We start from the raw sequence: 17,474 nt of genomic DNA, 5'->3' as shown, positions 1-17,474 counted from the left end.
AGCACTTTTTAACCCCTTTCGCGGCACGGGCAGGGTGAGGTGAGGGGCACTGCTGCCCTGGCTCTGGCGCTGCAGCCCGCAGCAAGGGCTGCCCCGGGAGGGTGCCCAGGAGCCCCCCTGCTCCCCACCCTGCCGGGCTGGGCTGGGTTCGTGGCACGATGAGGGAGGCGGGGGCGTGGGCTTCCCGAGCCCCACGCACACAGTGAGGGCGAGCGAAGGGCCAGAAAAGGAGAGCATCAGGTGCCGTGCTGGGAGCGCCCAGCCCTGCTCCGTGCCCCCGGGGCTCGGATAAGTGCTTGGAGAGGCAATGAGCTCAGCTCGCTGATTCACTCCCTCCTTCAAGACCAGACCTGGCCTGCGAGCCGAAGCCCACGGGCTCGGTGGAGCAGGAGGTGCCAAGGCAGGTCCTGGGGGTGCCCTTTGGGGGTGAGGGTGCTCCCCGGCGCCCCGGGCAGAGGCGGGATGCTCCTCGGGAGGGATGCTCCTCGGGAGGGATGCTCCTCGGGGAGCAGAGCTGTGCCCCTCCCGCTCGCCCGTCCCCGAGAGGTGTCCCTGACCCCCTCCTGGCTGCAGGACACCGACGGCCGTGAGAGCCCCGGCCCCGGGGGCTGGGGGCGGGCTGAGCCCCGGCCCCGGCTCACGCGCCCGGGGCGGGCCGGCCCTGCCGCCCCTCCCCTCCCCTCCCCGCCCCCCGGGCCGTGCCGATCCCGCCGCTCCGAGCCGAGCCGAGCTGAGCCGCTCTGCGCTGCGGGCACCGAGCGGGCACCATGCGCACGGGGTGAGCGCCGGGGCCGTGGGGGGACCGGGCCGCTGGAGCCGCCGGGGGTGGGGGGGCACAGGTAGTGCGGGAAGCACGGAGCTGCCGTGGAGAGGCGGCGCCGGGACTCTGGAGCCGCCGTGGAGGGGAGGCACCGGGACCCTGGAGCCGCGGGGGCGGCGGGTCCTCGGTGTAACCGTGGCGGGACCCCAGGGGCACCGGCACCGCGGGGACACCGGGGAAGGTGGGCACCGGGACCGAGAAGCCGCCGGTGTGGGGGCACGGGCAGCGCGGGAAGCCCGGTGCCCCGGAACACGAGGGCACCGGGACGCCGGAGCCGCCGGGGCTGGGGGTCCCCGCTGTGACCGCGGGAGGACCTCGGGGTGGGGCCGGGGGCCGGAGGCCGCCCCGCGTTCGGCAGGAGGGGGGGTGACCTCTCTCTCCCCTTCCCTTCCCGCAGGTGCCCCCCGCCGCGGCTGCTGCTCGGGCTCTTTGTCCTGCTGGTCCCCGCCGCTTCCCAGGAGCCGGGTAACGTGCACGGGATGCTGCGGGATGCTGGGGAGGGGGGTTTCTGTCGCCGTGCCCGGGGTCCTATGCCTCCTCCCTGTCCTGAAGTCCCCCATCGCCTGGGAGGCTCTCCTCAGCAGGAATGAGGGCTGGAGTCTCCCCTCGGGCCAAGTGCTGCGCCCAGCCGTGGTTCCCGAAGCTGGGGGTGATCCCTTCAAAGGCCGCATCCCTCGTGGCTGCCGAGCGCGGGGGGCTCCCGTGTGCTCCATCCCATCAGCGGCCGGGGATGCAGGGGAAATCCCTGGCTGCAGTTCCCTGGGAGGAGAGCGGTTTGTCAGGTCCGTGCTGGCTGTGGGACAGGCGGGATGGCGCTGCCCCAAAGTGGCCGCGCTCCAGGCATTAGCGGTTTCTCCACAAGCCCTCCTGCGGCTCCATGTCCTGGGAAGTGTTGTGAGTGGTCGGGAGCCTCGAGCCGGTGCCCTGGGGGTGCAACACCTCCCTCACCCTTCTGAGCTTTTCCCTGCCTTCGGGGCTCCCTGTCACATCCCACTTCTCAAGCTGCTGGTGCTCCGGGAGAGGGGAATTCAGTGCTGACTCAGCTTTCCAGCCCTTCTTTCCCCACGAGGCACACGAGCCGGTTCTCCCACTGCCTGCTTTTCTGGTGAACTTTACCTCCCCGACAGGGAAGCTTCCTGCTCCCTGAAAGCCCTCCTCCCCTTGCAGCCGGTCTCTGGATGCGTGCCCAGCCCCCGGAGGCGGGAACAGCCACGGCTGACACAGGGAGCCCCGACTCAGATCCCAGGAACCCCAACTGCCAAAGCAGCTGAGCTGCAAGTGACGATCCGAAAACCAGGACAGGGTGGATTTTCTCTGGGGTAGTGGTCAGGCTGTCTTTGGCTTGTGCCAGCGTGGTGTGAAGCATCGCTCGTGTGCCTCTCTGCCGTCACAGTCACAGGCTGGGCACAGCGTTTCTGTTTGTGGCATCCCCAGGTACAGGCGAGCTGGAAGTCGGCCGTGAAATAGGTGGATTATTTACTGGAACAAGGCTCTGTGTCATCTAGGAACAGCTCTGGCACCGCTCCGTGGGCAGCTGGGTCAGCTGTGGAGGGAAGGAGGCTGGCTGGGGCAGCGGGGATGCCCAGCACTCCCAGAGCACGTTTGGGAACACTGGGAGAAGCTCTTCAAGTGCCCCGGGCTGCACTCATGACGCTGCTTTCCATGGCGTGGGTGCCTCCCCAGGGACCATGGGAACAAAGCTCCCCTTGGAGATCTGCAGAGATGGGAACATGGTTCCCATGTGAAATCCTGGATTGGCTATTTTAGGTCCCTGGAGACTGTCCAGTGCAGCCGAGCCAAGCTGGAGGGTGGGCCGGGCGCTGCTTTAATAGTGGGTACTCAGAGTTATCCATGCCCTTCCCACCCTCTCTCCATCAGCATCCTTGGGCCCTCAGAGCTGGCCAGGACCCTTTGCTGAGCTGCAGGTGCATCCCCCAGCTCTGAGCAGCCACGCTGGGGGGCCCAGGAGGTTTCCCAGGGCGTGCAGAGGGGATGAGTGCCGGGGGAGCGCGGCCGGCGCCGGTCACCGCTGGCAGGGAGGTGCCCGTCTCACCCAGCTGACTTGGCCGTCTCCCAAAGGCAGGCTGCAGATCGGGTTTTAAAGGAATTCAGCGGGTTGGTGTGGCTTTTTTTTCCTTCTTTTCTTTTTTCCTTCTCCCCCCCTTCCCTTGGTTCAATGTCCAAGGACTGCAGGGCCTGTTCTGCCAGCCCGCCTTTGTGATGGCTTCTGGGGAATGTTTGCTCCGAAGGCTGTCCTGGCACGGAGATAACCTTTCTGTTTATCTGCCTACCTTGCAAATTTGGGGGCTTAGCTGCCCCAAGCTGGGCTGGCCTCTTATCACTGGATCACTGGGATTCCTCGGGAGGGGCACGTAGCCATGAGGAATCACGTGGGGATGCTGCCGTGGGTCTGGTCTGGGGAGCGTGGGGGAATCACAGGTAGGGCTATGAGTGTCCCCCAAGCAGGGGCTGGGTCAGACACTGGGGAAATCTCCATTCCCAGGGGGCAAACCTATGCCTGGATAGGGGGGATCAGCTGCCCAGGCCACCCCAATCTGGCGGTAGAGGCGATCAAGCATTGGAACAGACTGCCCAGGGAAGTGATGGAATCATCATCCCTGGAAGTGTTTGAAAAATGTGTAGATGTGGCACTTGGGGACATGGTTTAGTGGTGGAACTGGCTGTGCTGGGTTAGTGGTTGGAGTTGGTGATCTTGGAGGTCTTTTCCAGCTGTAATGATTCCGTGATTCTGTGATCTTCTCTCACACTGAATTTCTGTGCGTCAGTTTGGGGCTGGGATGAGCCCCAAAAGCAGCCCCAGCTCTCTGCTGTGCTCCTGCTGCTGAGGGTGCAGGCAGCACCTGGGAATTCAAGCTGCCTCCTTCCGCTGTTGTGGACAGCAGGTGCTGGAGCTGCAGGTGAAGAGGCTCATTCCTGCTAATTTCCATCCCCAGCGGGTTGTAGCTGGGATTCCTCACAAGAACGTGGTGCTGTGCAAAGCGATTTACAGCCTGTGACACAACTGCTCTGGCATCGGCACCTGGGGGGGTTCGACAGGTGGATCAGAGCTTTCCTAGCATTATTTTAGGAATTTCTTCCAAAGGCTAGGGGGAATTGGCTGTGGGCAGCACTTGGCATCAGGGGTTTGGCTCGGGCAGGGCTGGCACCTGTCAGCTGCCGAGGTTCCCAGCAGGGGCTGGAGGAACTGGAGAGGATGCTGTGCTCCAGAAGCTCCTCAGGCTCTTTGCCTCCTTATCAGCTGGCAGGACTGCTGTTTACAAAACCTTATCTGTGCCGTGGGAGCCACTGGGGAGGGGGAGCTGGCCAGGGCTGCCGGCAGCTGGAAGGAGCCGAGGCTGCGGCATCTCCCTGCAGCACCTCTGGGCTCCTGGTCCGTCACCCCTGGCAGGTGGATCCCATCCCTCCGGCCCGTCCCGAGGAGGTGGCAGCAGAGAGGAAGTGGCCATGCTTGGGTGGTGCTTTGGGGCTGGAAATTAGGTTTAAAAAGAGACTGAGTATTCCTGCAGAGTGGCTGTGCTCCCAGGCAGTTTTCTCTGCTTCCATTGCAGCACACAACCTTTTCGAGCCCGAATCCTAATTTTTCCATTACTTCTCCAGATCCATACCTGAACTTGGTCCATCCACAGCACCCATTCTCCCAGAGCTCTTGCCTTGGTTTTAGGTTTCCATGTGGTGTCTGCTGGCCCAGGGTGGCCATGAGTGGCTGGAAGCTCCCTCCCCACTGCTGCATGTCCCTGGAGGGGTGGAGAGCTGAGCTGCTCTTCCCTGTGGCCGCTAGAAAACCCTGCCCGTACACTCCCATATTCTGGAGAAGCAGGGTTTTTTTGCTCTGAAGAGCAGCCTCTTGGTGACACTGCTCCCTATTTATTTTGGCCTGCAGCTGGACTAACCTCTTCTTCCAGTGTTTATGGCGACAAGACTTGGGTGCTGTTAAACAGCAAATCCGAGCCCTCGCAGAAAACATTTTGCAATCCTGCCTCAAGCGTCATCGCCTGGCTTAAAAAATCCCTGAGCAGAAAAATCTGTGCTGCTGGGAAACTGGCTTTGCTCTTGGGGGGGGATGTCACCACCGCTTTATAAGGAGGCGGGAGCATGTGGAGCAGGGGGCGAGGACTCATCCAAGGCTGTGTCCTCTGATTAAAAAGAGGGAGAGGGACTTTTTACACGGGCCTGGAATGACAGGACAAGGGGAAATGGCTTCACACTGATAGGGGAGAAGGTTGGATGGGATATTGGGAAGGAATTCTTCCCAGTGAGGCCTTGGCACAGGGTGCCCAGAGCAGCTGTGGCTGCCCCTGGATCCCTGGCAGTGTCCAAGGCCAGGTTGGACACTGGGGCTGGGAGCAGCCTGGGATAGTGGAAGGTGTCCCTGCCCACGGCAGGGGGTGGAACAAGGTGAGGTTTAGGGTCCCTTCCAGCCCAACTCACATTCTGTGGCAGGGACACTGCGTCTCTCCTGCACCGCTCTGGCCTGTCGTGACTGTGAGGGATGATGCTCTAAGCCCTGGAATAACAATCCCAGCAAGTGTGCTGCCTTTTTTCCCAAGCTCTTGAGAGTTTACCAAGAAAAGAATTAATTCTGGCATTTCAGTAGAGAGTTCAAAGTGCTGAAGAGGACATCTGGGATTAAGTATCAATGTGTATCAGCAGCCCAGAGGTATGGGATTAATAAAACATTCTAACGATTCTTCTGGTGTATCTGCTGACATTTGGGAAAGCACTGGAGAGGAATCCTTTCCAAGAGCGTGCTGCATCTCTCTGACTGAGCGTGCAGCCTGGAGGCAGTGTCGTGGATATTAGAAAGAAATTCTTCCCTCCGAAGGTGTCGTGGCACAGGTACAGCTTGATGAGAGAAGCTGTGGCTGCCTCATTCCTGGCAGTGTTCAAGGCTGGGTTGGACACTGGGGCTTGGAGCAGCCTGGGACAGTGGAAGGTGTCCCTGCCCACGGCAGGGGTGGCACTGGATGGCTTTAAGGTCCCTTCCCACCCACACGGTTCTGTGAAGCTCCAGGAGGGATGAGCTCACCCCATGTCTCTGTCTCCCCTCTGCCAGCTGTGGGGTGCTGTCCCTGGCTCCCCCGTCCTCCAGCCACATTCCTCATCCCTTGGGTACCGATGTCTGGGGAGTGCCCTCGGGAGGATGTGCCCTGTCCTGCCGGTGGGTGGGAGGTGGTGCAGGGGAAACCTGCAATGATTTCAGCTGGTGCTAAATCCCCTTAAATCCTGGGGATTGGGAACAAGTCCCTGACTTGCTGGGCAGAGGAAGGTGCGTGGTAGCTGTGGCTTTAGTGACGGACTTGGTTAGCCCAGGGAGCTCGTTGCCAAAGATCATTGAAGCACAAGGAGCTAAACAGGGTTAGAAAACGGTTTGGAAATTTGTACAGCTAACAGGGGTCTGGCATTGCCTTAAAATGGATTTGGAGCCACTGGGAGAGACAGAGGGAGAGCTGGAGCAGGCTCGAGGGCAAAAACCTCCACACCCTCGAGGCATGAGCGTGGTTAATCATGAAGGGGTGGTTCCCACCGGCCAAAGGTGGGTGGCTTTTGCCTCCTAAGGAGTGCTGGGATGGAGCAGGACACCGACACCCCCAGGGCTGTGGGCTGGGCTGCTCCAGGGTCAGGGCTCCAGAGGCGTGCTGTGCTCCTGGCTCTGACCGGCAGTGCCGTTTGGCAGCAGCGGCCCCGGCACTGGGGCTTTCTCAGCAAGCAACATCTGGTCTGGAACATCCCGTGTCTTAAAAAGGTGGCTTTTGTGGAATTTTTATTGCCTTTTTTTTGGCATCGCCTCCCAGCCCTTTTCTGAGATGGAAATTGGTCATTAGTGGGGTTTATTGTGTTTTTATTTTATTCCCAAGCTCAGTCTGCTGGTTTCCTTCTCCCCTGGGGACTGCAAGATCTGGCTGTTCCTCTGACCCCTTCCCCAGGTTGTGGGAGGCTGCTCAAACAGCCCGGGGTGGGGATAGGAGCCAGGGCACCTGGAATCCAGCATCACCATCCCCGTGCTCCTCCCACTGTCACCACGGGCAGAAATCTCCCACAGCCCAGGGGTCCTTGAAGCTATCTCTGAGTCTATAATCCCTAAGTTAGCCACCTGCCTTCCCTCTGGGAAACACAGTAATCAAACCAATTTATTCTTTTCCACCCTCCTTGTTAGTCTGTAACTTAATTGAGTTGGAGATTGTTGACTTTCGGATAAACAGCAACTTTTTGATGACCCCTCAGATAAGCTGGTGGTGTTCACTTTGAGGCGTGATGGGAAGGCATCTGTACAGCTTAGTCCTTCCCCTGGGGTCCCAAAATGCTTTCCAGAGGGGCCAGGATCCTTATCCAGGGGACCCAGGACGTGTGGGTGACACAGAGCCCCAGGACTCCTCAGCGATGCCAGCATCTCCCCACCCGGATTCCAGAACTGGAGAAGTGCCCTGTCCTGCTGAGGAGCTGGGGCTCAGGAGGGCACTGATGGGTGGCAGGGGGTGGAGTACAAACCTGCGATGATTTCAGGTGGCACGAAGTCCCCTCGGATACCAGGGAGTGGGAGGAAGCCCCAGCCCCTGGCACTGTGGGTGCAGGGAGGCGTGTGGCAGCAGCACGACAGTGATTTTTGGCTTTTACTGTAGATTCTTCGAATGGTTTGGCTTGGAAGGGGCTTCAAAGCCCATCTCGTTCCACTCCCTGCTATGGGCAGGGACACCTTCCGCTCTCCCGGGTAGCTCAGACTTCAGGCTTTGATTAACCAGTTGTTACTTCCGCAGCTGCTCTGGGGCACATCTTTCTGCTGGGGAGATGGCTCTGTCAGGCCATGAAGGTGGAGCCTGTGTGGGGGTCCTGGCATCCTCCATCAGGGATGGGAATCCTCATGGCATCCTGCGAGGCCGGGGTGCCAGCCTGGCTCCAGCCAGCCACTGGTGGCTCCTTTGCCACCTTCTCCTCGGGCTCAGCCGAAAGAGTTAAGGGAGCCACTGCAGAGGGGCCCCCAGAGGCAACTGCTGGAGGTAATAATCTTCCCTGGGCTCTTTTTTCTTTTCCCCTGCTAATTGCGGAGTTGACATCGTCCCCTCTCATGAAAGGCTCTTTTGTCAGCCGCGTTGCTGGGCGAAGCCCGGCCCTGGCAGCAGGTTGCAAGCCCCGGGCCGGCTCCTGCACATCCCTCTGCGGCGGCAGGTAGTGAAATGCCTCTTCCAGTGACAGCCGTGTCCCGCCCTCCTCGGCTCCCGTCTGAAACAGAACCAAACACCTCAACAGCGACAAACCCCCTCCTTTCAGCCAACGGGGCCCGATTTTCGCTCGGCTCCACCTCGGCAGCGGAGGGAAAGGTCAGCCCGTCTAGACTCTAATCCGACTAGTGTTGTGTTTCTTGGCCCGCGGGTGTCCAAGCAACGGGACTGAAGCCGCGGTGCGGGCGCGATCCCGCTCCGTGCCAGGCCGGTGGTCCGGACGCGCCGCTCCGCACGGCCGGGCAGCCCCGGGGCTGGGCTGGGCTCCGGCCCCGCTCCCCGGCCTGCCCCGGCTCTGCCCCGGCTCTGCCCCGGCTCTGCCCGCCGCTCCTGGTGCCGAGCAGCAGCCCCGCGCCCGGGGAATTGAGGATACTGCTGGTGGAACACGCTCGTGGATGTTTTATCCACCCCAGGGGCAGGCGAGCCGCCGGGGAAGCGCTTCTGCCCCGAGAAGGACACCCGGCCTGGTTTTGGGGACGGCGCTGGGGTGGGATGCACCACACCAGCACCTTGGGACAGGCTGTGTCGCTGTAAATCTGACTCCCGCAGTGGAAATGGGTCTCCCAGTGCATCCCCTGCATCCCAATGCTCTGGTCTCCCTCCCAGAACATCCCTTGCCTCCCAGTGCTTTGGTCTCCCAGTACATCCCCTGTATCCCACCACCTGGGTCTCCCAGGACGTCCCTCCCTCCCGTTCCAGCTGTGCAGAGGTAACTGTTAACCCCTGACATCCCTGTGGCCTCGGGGTCAGCCACGGTGGCAGCAACGCCGGTAAAAATGTGTCTGTTTGGGTCGGGAGCAAAAATATTTCCAATTTCCTTCATTCAGCTGCTTAATCTTTTTATCTCGCTGCTGCTGCTCAGTCACCTGATGGCCCCGTTTGCCTCCAGGTGTTGCTGGCGGAGCCTCCCTGCCCGTGTCTGGGCTCAGGGCTGCAGCTGGTGCCAGAGTTCAGCACCCAACCATCCGACGGGCAGTTCCCAGCGGGTGCCGTGCATCCGGAGCCCCCCGCACCCATGGCACAGCTGCCTGATAACATTGTCCCGTTTTAATCTTTGTAAGCCTTTCCTCTGCCTTCCCAGCGGCCCCTTTCCGGGCTTTCTCCTGCCTTCTTTTCCTTGCAGAGTGGCCATCCAGCGTTTCTCCCACGAGCCGTGCAAGCTTTCATCCCGTCCTTGCTATTCCTCCCATCCCGCTGGGCTCTGATATCCCCAAGTGCGGGGTGCAAAGGAGCCAAAAGGGGTTCGAAGAGCAAAGCCTGAGTTAAATCTTTGCTGCTGCGATGGAGAGGAGCCGGGAGCTGGCTCCCAGGGCAACCCCAGGAGCTCCTGCAGGCTCCAGCATCCTTCCAAGCGGGGTGCTGGGCTCAGGGCAGGGCTCTCCCCGGAGCTGCCGGAGCCTCGGCGCTCCGGCTTCGCTCCCTGCAAGCGGCCGCACGCTCTGCTGAGGCTGCAGGCCCGGGACAGGGGGGTTGGCTGCCTCAAACCCCAGCTGGGCGCTCCGCAGACAGGCTGCAGCCTGCCCGGAGTCCCGGAGCACAGCTCCTGCCTACGTGGGGTTTTTTTTTCCCCTGCAGCTGGAGCGGGTTAAGTGGGGTTTTAGAAGCGTTTTCTTTTCTCCTGGGTGCTTAAAACAACAATAAATAAAATCCCAGCCCGGCGAGTGACGCTGCTGCTGAGAGGAAGAGGAGAGTTTGCTCTGCTGATTTATGGGGATTTTTTTTTGCTTCTTTTTTTTCCCCAACTTTACAGGTCACTGCTAGCATTTGTGGAATTGGCTTTGCTGCAAGAAAAACTGGTTTCCAGCTTTCCCGTTAGGAAGAAACTTCTGCGATCATGTAATTAAAACGCAGAAGAAAATAAAATAGCAATATGTGAGTAGATGCCAGAGGAGCTGGTTGTGGTGCTCTTAGCTGGGTCCTTTGGAGGCTGTGTGTGTCCTCTGCCTTGCTCTGACCTTGGCTGTGCTGCTTGCAGCCTGTGGCAAGGGGAAAAAAAGGTTTTTTTTTTTCCTTTTTCTGGGCTTTCTGGCTCCTGCACCAGCCTGCGAAAGCAGAAAAAAAAAAAATCTACATTTTGACCATGGGAATGTTTTAATCCATCTTGAGGCAGTTTCCAGAGTTTTTTTATCACCTTATCTGGGCTGGGGCTGGCACCAGGCTGAACTCCTGTTAGGCAGGGAATGTTGGGACTGTGACTCCTCCATCCCATAAATGAAAAATTATGGATTTGACTCATTCCCATCCTCGTGCAGTGGGACAGTGCAGCCTGCAGGGTCTCATCCTGGGGGCCTGGCTCCCCAGAACTTTTAAGGCAGGAAGGGAAACTCTGCCTCCATAGGATTATTTTTTGTTGGGTTTTTTTTGTTTGTTTCTTTGTTTCCAGAAAAGATTCATTGCTTAAACTTGGATATTTGGAAGGTGAATATTTTTTAATCTGGGATGGCGGTGGGGGAAAAGATCCCCTGCTTTTTGGGGCACCTTGAACCCCAAGTGTGGCCATCAGGAACAAAACCATCCCAAATCACAGAATCCCAGGATGGTTTGGGTTGGAAGGGACCTTAAAGCCCATCCCATCCCATCCCATCCCACCCCTGCCATGGCAGGGACACCTCCCACTGTCCCAGGCTGCTCCAAGCCCCAATGTCCAGCCCGGCCTTGGGCACTGCCAGGGATCCAGGGGCAGCCCCAGCTGCTCTGGGCACTCTGTGCCAGGGCCTGCCCACCCTCCCAGGGAACAATTCCTTCCCAATATCCCATCCAGCCCTGCCCTCTGGCAGTGGGAAGCCATTCCCTGTGTCCTGTCCCTCCATCCCTTGTCCCCAGTCCCTCTGCAGCTCTCCTGGAGCCCCTTTAGGCCCTGGAAGGGGCTCTGAGCTCTCCTCCTCTGACAGGACTCAAACCCCACCCGGGCACGGTCCTGCTGTAGTGAACCTGCTTCAGCAGGGGTTGGATTTGCTGATCTCCAGAGGTCCCTTCGCAGCCCCAGCGCTCCGGGATGCTGTGAGTGACGTCCCCCGCGAGGCTCGCCCAGCCTTCCCAGCCCGCCCCCCCTTTGAACCCTCTGGTATGTGAATTTTTGCTGGTGTCAGAGGGTCGGCGGCTGCAAAATCCCTCCCGGTTAAAGGGTGGGAATACCAGTGTGTGCAGCTTGGGATAATTACCAGTTGTCAGCAAAACAATAGTGGCATTGTAGGGCAGGAGCAAAGGGAAAGGGCCCCTGTCTTGAGCGTAATGTTACTTTTCTATTTACGTTGCCATAGTCTTTGCTGAGAAATGGCCCTATTCTCTCTAATCCTCCCCTTCAGGCATGCCTGCTGGGCTTTTTTGTGTGGTTTGGGGTTTTTTTTTTTAACCCCTTATCATCCCGGGGAACAGCTTGTGGGTACCCATGTCTGAGGCACTGGGCTGAGGGGATGTCCTTGGCCCGTGGCATTGTGCCCGTGGGCTGGGCAGCTTTGCTTTGGGATGCCGATGCCTGGGGTGGTGCCCAGCTGTGGCTTCATCTCTGCGCTCAGGAGGGGGCAAACCTGATCTGGAATCTCCATGCAAGCAGGAGCACAATTTACACCCCTCCTTGTTCTTGGCATCGTGTTACAGGTGCTGAACTTGAGTGGGCTAAAGCTATTTGTTGACATATCTTGCTTTAAAACCGAGTGACTTGTAGAGCAAGGTAATGGTTGGTCAAATGCTGGCTCTGGTTGTTGGTTGGAAAGGGATGATGTGTGTTCTGGCTGTGTTCTGGCCTCATCCAGCTCCTGCTGGCTTTCCCCAGTGCTTGCGTGGAGCAGCAAAGGATCACCGGCCTGTTTGACCCCTTTACTATCCATCTCCAAGGGTGTTTGGACTTCCTCAAAAGATCTAAGCTTTCCTGCCTCAGTGCTCGTGGAGACATGATAGGGAGAGGGGGATTTCAGCCTTGGCTGACGTCAGGTTGTCATCGCTCACCTTAATTTCAAGGCGTTCGATTAATTTATCTCTCACTGTGGCGTTGGGACGTGCGCAGCCGGGCGGGTTCAGGGCCTGGGTGACGCTTTCCTTGTTCCAGTGGCCCCTCATCCAGGCTGTTCATGACCCCAGCATCCACCCCCAAAGGGCCTGCCGGGCACCTCTCCCCACCGCGTCCCCAGTTCAGGGGCCCAAAAGGTCCGGCATGGAGCGGTGCCCCGCGGACAGCCCGGGATGGGACGCGATGGGATGTGGCAACCAAGCAGGACGGCCAAGGTCGGCTGCCTGGTGCAGAGGAAACTTTGGAAGGAGCCAAAACTTTGGAAATGCTGCCAAAGTCAGCAGCACAGGCGAACTATTGTCTGAGGAGTGCAAAGAGGTGGAAGGACCACGGAGCGGACACGGAGTCTTATTACGAGCGCAGCCAGGGGCTTCCAAGCCAAACAAAGTCCCCAGCGCTGCAGGAGGGCAGCGCTGACAAGACCCAGGCTGGTTGGACGAGCTGGAGATTGCAGCTGAAATCCCAAAACAAACCCCCCTCCCAGATCCCCCTTTCCCTGTCCATTCCCTAAGAAAATAGCGTTCCTCGCCACCTGGCCCCGCAGCAAGCGCGCGAGCTTGGATCCTGTTTGCCGCACGCTGCGCTGAGGATGAGGTTAATGACCTGCCGGGTGGTTCTCCTCCCTGAAAATCCATGGCGAGGCTCTGCAAAGCATCCCCGAGCTGGGGCAGCTGCCTCCTGCAGCAGCACGGGCCACCCCTGCAGCATCCCTGGCTGGGGCGGGCGCAGGACGGACGCTGTTCCACGGGATGGAGGCTGTGATGCTCCGTCGTAGCTCCAGGTACGGCATCGCTCGGCAGCTCTTCTGTGTTTTGTTCGGTGAATTGGGGTTTTTAAGCTGTGTTGGTATTTTCTGTGCTTCTGAAGTCCTGGAAAGCAGCTGGGAATGGGCAACTCACAGTTTTTGTTGTGTAGGCTTCGAAGCTGGTGCTGGGTTAAAATCCTGGCATGGCTGAGGGGCATCACTGGCTTGGAAAGATTTGTTTGAGCTCTGGGAACATGTACCCCACCTGGGTGCCTTGTCCTCCTCCGATTTTCAGGTTGGGATGGCATCGAGTTGGGTCATAAACCTCCCATCCCATCCCTCATCTCCCCTCATCCTGCTACACAGCATCTGCCCAGAGCCGGGATGCCGGCCGCATTGATCTCCCATATCCCCGGGGAAATAAGTGCCTGGGAATGGGAATGCACTTCCTCCCTGTCCCTCAGGGAGACAGCAGCCAACCCTCCCCCCCACCAGCTGCCTGTCCCCAGGGTGGTCACGGTGCTGCCAGAGCCCCCTCGGCTTCGTGCAGAGGCAGGAATGCCAGGAACTCGATTGAAATTTGGGGCTCCCCGGCTGAGCCAGGACCTTGGTGGGGGGTGAGGAGCGGGGCGAGTCTTCCGCTGCCCAGCGAGCAATTCGTCTGCAAGGTGATTTATTAACGCGGAGGAGGATGATCCAGGGGGTCGCATTCCTTCCGTCGCCTTCCCTGCCTTATCTCCGGCCTGTCGGTTGGCCCCGGAGGGAGGTGAGTGATGGGAAGCAGAGGCATGGCCCCAGAGGAGGCAGGATGGGGAGGACTGGGGGCTACAGCTCACCCCAAGCTCACCTTGTGTTCCAAAGACCTCCCTTGGGTTTGGCCGTGCCCCCACACATTGATGGTCCCTCTCCACCATCCATTCTGCCCAGGAAACCTCACAGGGCGGCCAAAGTCACTCCAGCCCCAATTCTCTGCTGCCTTGTCCACGTGGATGGGGCAGAGTGGGTACACCAGCACCTCTTGGCTGTGCCCTGTCCAGCCCTGCTCAGTTCAGGAGCGGGAGGAGGATGCAGGTAGTGACAGGGGTCTGGGCGCAGCTGCCCTTCCTCCCTTCCCGGGGCTCTTTGATGGCTCCCCCAGGCAGTCGTGACATTTTCACGGTTTATCTTATCGAGGAATTTGGCGGGAGGATGTTTCTGGCTCTCCACGAGTAAATGTTTAGGAACGCTGTAGTCCCGGGGGCTCTGTGGTGTTGCACAGCCAGAGGCAGGGAGGAAACGCTGTCCCGGAGGCAGAGCCTGGCAGGGTGGCACCTGTGTCATTTCTGGGGCTGTGCTGGCTGCTGTCACTCCTGCCAGCTCGGCCCCTGTGCATCCTTGTCTCCTGCCTGCCCATCCCCATCCCCAGCTGAGTGCCCACCCACGGGCTGGGTGCCGCTGCCTCCCTCCAGGGGCTGTCCCGGCACGGGAGGTCAGCAGCTCGGGATGTGGGGATGTGGCACCATCCTCGGCGTGCGTGAGGGCCTTTTGTCTGCTGGTTGGGCTTCTAGATGGGATTAGAATCCCAAATGTCAATAGGATTTACAGATACCATTGGCTGCTGACAGTCCCTGAATTTGTCTGCTCAATGCGAGAGTGCTCCCGCTTCCAGCTTTCTTGTGTGTGCTGCTGTTAGGGTTCCTTTCCCCTTTCCCCTTTTCCCTTTCTCCCTTTCCTCCCTTCCCCCTTTCTCCCTTTCCCCTTTCTCGCTTTCCCCTTTCTCCCTTTCCCCTTTCTCCCTTTCCCCCCTTCCCCCTTTCCCCCTTTCCCCCCTTCCCCCTTTCCTCCTTTCCCCCTTTCCCCCTTTCCCCCTTCCCCCTTTCCTCCTTTCCCCCTTTCCCCTTCCTCCTTTCCCCCCCCCTGGTTCCAGGAGGGCTGTGCCCTGTGGGGGTGCTTGCCTCGCTGGCTCGATCTCCTGGCATTCCAGCGGTTTGTGATCCCCATCCCTGGAGGTGTGAGCCGCAGGAGGAAGGAGGCTGCAGCCCGCCCGTGCTCCCTCCCAGTCCCTGCCCGGAGCTCTGGGATGCCCGCCGGGATGGGGCCGGCAAAGTGGGGTCTCCCGAGGAAGCGTCCGCGCTCTGCTCAGCCTGAGGCTCCCTCTGCTGTCCGTCCGTCCCTCCGCCTGTCCGTCCATCTGCCCGGCTCTCGCTGGGGAGTCCTTGGGCTGTGCAGGAGGAATTGCTGAGCTGGGCTGGGGCAGGCTCCCTGTCCTCTCCCAAAATTCTGCAGGGAGAGCAACCCCAGAGAGAAACATCGGTGTGCTTTGACCACGGATGAAAAGCTGCAGGTCTGAGTGACAGGCTCTTTTCTCCTACTTTTTATCTATTTTGCCCTCTTTTTTGCCCTCTTTTTCCCCCATTTCCCCCCTCTTTTTTCATCTCTTCTTTCATCTCTTTTTTCATCTCTTTTTTCTCTTTTTACCCCCACTTTCTCTTTTCAGTTTCCTTTCTTCTCCTCCTTTTTCCTCTCTTTTGTCTTTTTTCTTTCATCTCTTTTCCCTTTCTCTTCCCCCCCTTCCCCCCTCTTGCCTTGTCCCCCTCTCTTTTCCTCCTTCTCTTCCCCCTCCTCTTTCTGTTTTCTCCTCTTCCCCCCCTTTTCCCCCCTTTTCCCCCCTCCTCTTTTTTCCTCTCTTTTATCCTTTCTCCCCTCTTTTCTTTCTCCTCTCTCTCCTTTCCTACTCTCATTTTCCACTTCTTTTCCCCCCCACACTGTCCTCCACTTCCCACTCTTTCCTTGACTTCCCCAATCTCTTTTCTTCTCTTTTCTCCTTTCCCCCAACTCTCTTCCTCCCCTCTCATTTTCCCCTTCTCTTCTCCCCACTCTCTTTGCCCCCACCCTCTTCCCCCAATCTTTTTCTTCCCATCTCCACTCTTTTCCCCCACCTCTAGTTTTCCCTCTCTTTTCCCTTTTTCCCCTCTTTTTCCTCCTCTCTATTCTTCTGGCCCAGGACTGAACCCTCATTGGCTTCTTAGGGCAGCCTAATCCCCCTTTTCCTGAGGAACCATGCTGCAGCACCAGATGCTGGACAGTTTTGGGAAGATGCAGCCAGCCTGTTTGGGAGGGAACTGGGACCAGCGTGAGGGTCCAAATTTGCTTTTCAAGAAGCCCAAGGTTACGACGAGCTGGCAGCAGGATCTCATGGAATGTGCAAAGTCCTCTTTGGGAGCCTTTAGCCTGGAGGAGGCTAAAACAAGGGGTTTTCCCTGCTCTGCCAGCAAGCCAGCTGCCATGGCTTCTTCCTGGGGAATACTTCTCCAAAATATTTCACCAGCTGGTGCATTCCCGGTCCCTGCCCGGCTGCTTGCTCAGTGGCGGAGCTGGTTGCACTGGGCCAAGATGCTCTAGTGCCACCTGTGCCACCAGCCCACCCTCAGGGCACCAATTTTGGAAATCCCTTTTTTGGGGGATGCCTCAGCCCTGGCTCCTTCCCGGGGAGGTGTGCAGTGAAACGAAGGTCATCGACTTAACGCGGGCATCCCTCGGGACTGCTGCTCCACTCCGCTGTCATGAGCTGCCTAATCCCAGCAGAAGGGAGAGGCGGGAATTTCTCTGGCTGGGCATCCTGTCTGCACACGCTCGGGGTACCCCAGCAGGGTGCTGCTGCCCAAATCCTCCTGGCAGAGACGAGGCAGCTCATGGGGGCATGTGATGCTCCCCACTCGGCTCTGGGCGGGGAGGCTGCAGGAACACCAAGGTTTTCCATCCCTCCGATGGGAATGGAAGCAGCAGTCATTCCTACCCGTCTCGGATGTGCCAAGGACACGGCGGGGGGTGGGGAGGGGTCCCGCACTGCACGGTGCCACCGCACCCTGGCCCCAGGGCAGCCGAGCCGGGCGTGTGGGTCCCGTCAGGGCACGCCAGAGAGGGTTGGCAGACACCTGGCTCCTTCCCCGGGCTGATGGGAGTACGGGAGCTCCGGGAGGGGCCATATGGAACCTCTGCCATCCGCACAAAGCCGTGTCCCGTGTGCACTGGCGGTGGCTGTTCCGCAGCAGGCGCCCCTAACAGCATCGGTCATGGGGAGAGCTGCTGGCGGCAGCAGCCTGCTCCCATTTTCAGGGGAAAATGCGCCCGTTTCGCTTCAAAAGTAGCGTGGGAAGTGTTGCATAAAGCAAAATGGACATCTGAGTGTTTGTCTCGGTGATTTTCCTGAATGTTTTTAAACTGGAGCACCAGCTCCAGCGTGCGGAGAGCTCCACTCTGTAGGACCGTGTTACGGCACACTGTGACTTTCCTGGTCACACAGCCAAGGGGAGCCCAAACTGTCACCTCCCCATCAAAACCCTGTCTCAGGGACACTTCTTGAGCCATGGAGGTGACTTGCCTGGTGTCACCATGGCAGTGCAGGCCCTAGGAGTGCTCCATCCCTGCAGGGGACAGGGGCTCCGAGATCCTCAGGAGCAAGGGGGCATCATCACCGGAGCAGACGTGGGAAAAACAGGCTGGATAAGTGGATTTGGGGGCAGCTTTTTTAAGCTGAGATGAGCACCACCTCAGCTTGGGGTGTGGGAGAACGCCAGCACTGCCCAGGGGAGATTTTCATCCCGGGCTCCAGGAAAACTTGTGATTGGGAAACTTGTGATTGCTCAGACCTGGCTTCGAGGCGTTGCTGGCGCGTGATGCTTGGGGGGG

The 17,474-nt window shown here is 59.1% G+C and overlaps 1 protein-coding gene across 1 annotated transcript in view; it reads left to right on the top strand.

The window, feature by feature from the left end:
• The first annotated feature begins 681 nt into the window (after positions 1-681).
• Positions 682-17,474, top strand: part of COL18A1 (collagen type XVIII alpha 1 chain) — a 36,429-nt gene continuing 19,636 nt past the window's right edge. Inside the window, exons 1-2 of the mRNA XM_032114915.1 lie at positions 682-778; positions 1,218-1,285. Of these exons, the coding sequence (XP_031970806.1) occupies positions 768-778; positions 1,218-1,285 (79 nt within the window). The 5' untranslated portion in view covers positions 682-767. The remainder of the gene's footprint in view (positions 779-1,217; positions 1,286-17,474) is intronic.

The sequence above is a fragment of the Corvus moneduloides genome, chromosome 7, assembly GCF_009650955.1.
Source record: "Corvus moneduloides isolate bCorMon1 chromosome 7, bCorMon1.pri, whole genome shotgun sequence".
Classification (NCBI taxonomy): domain Eukaryota; kingdom Metazoa; phylum Chordata; class Aves; order Passeriformes; family Corvidae; genus Corvus; species Corvus moneduloides.
This window is presented reverse-complemented; position numbering and strand designations above follow the sequence as displayed.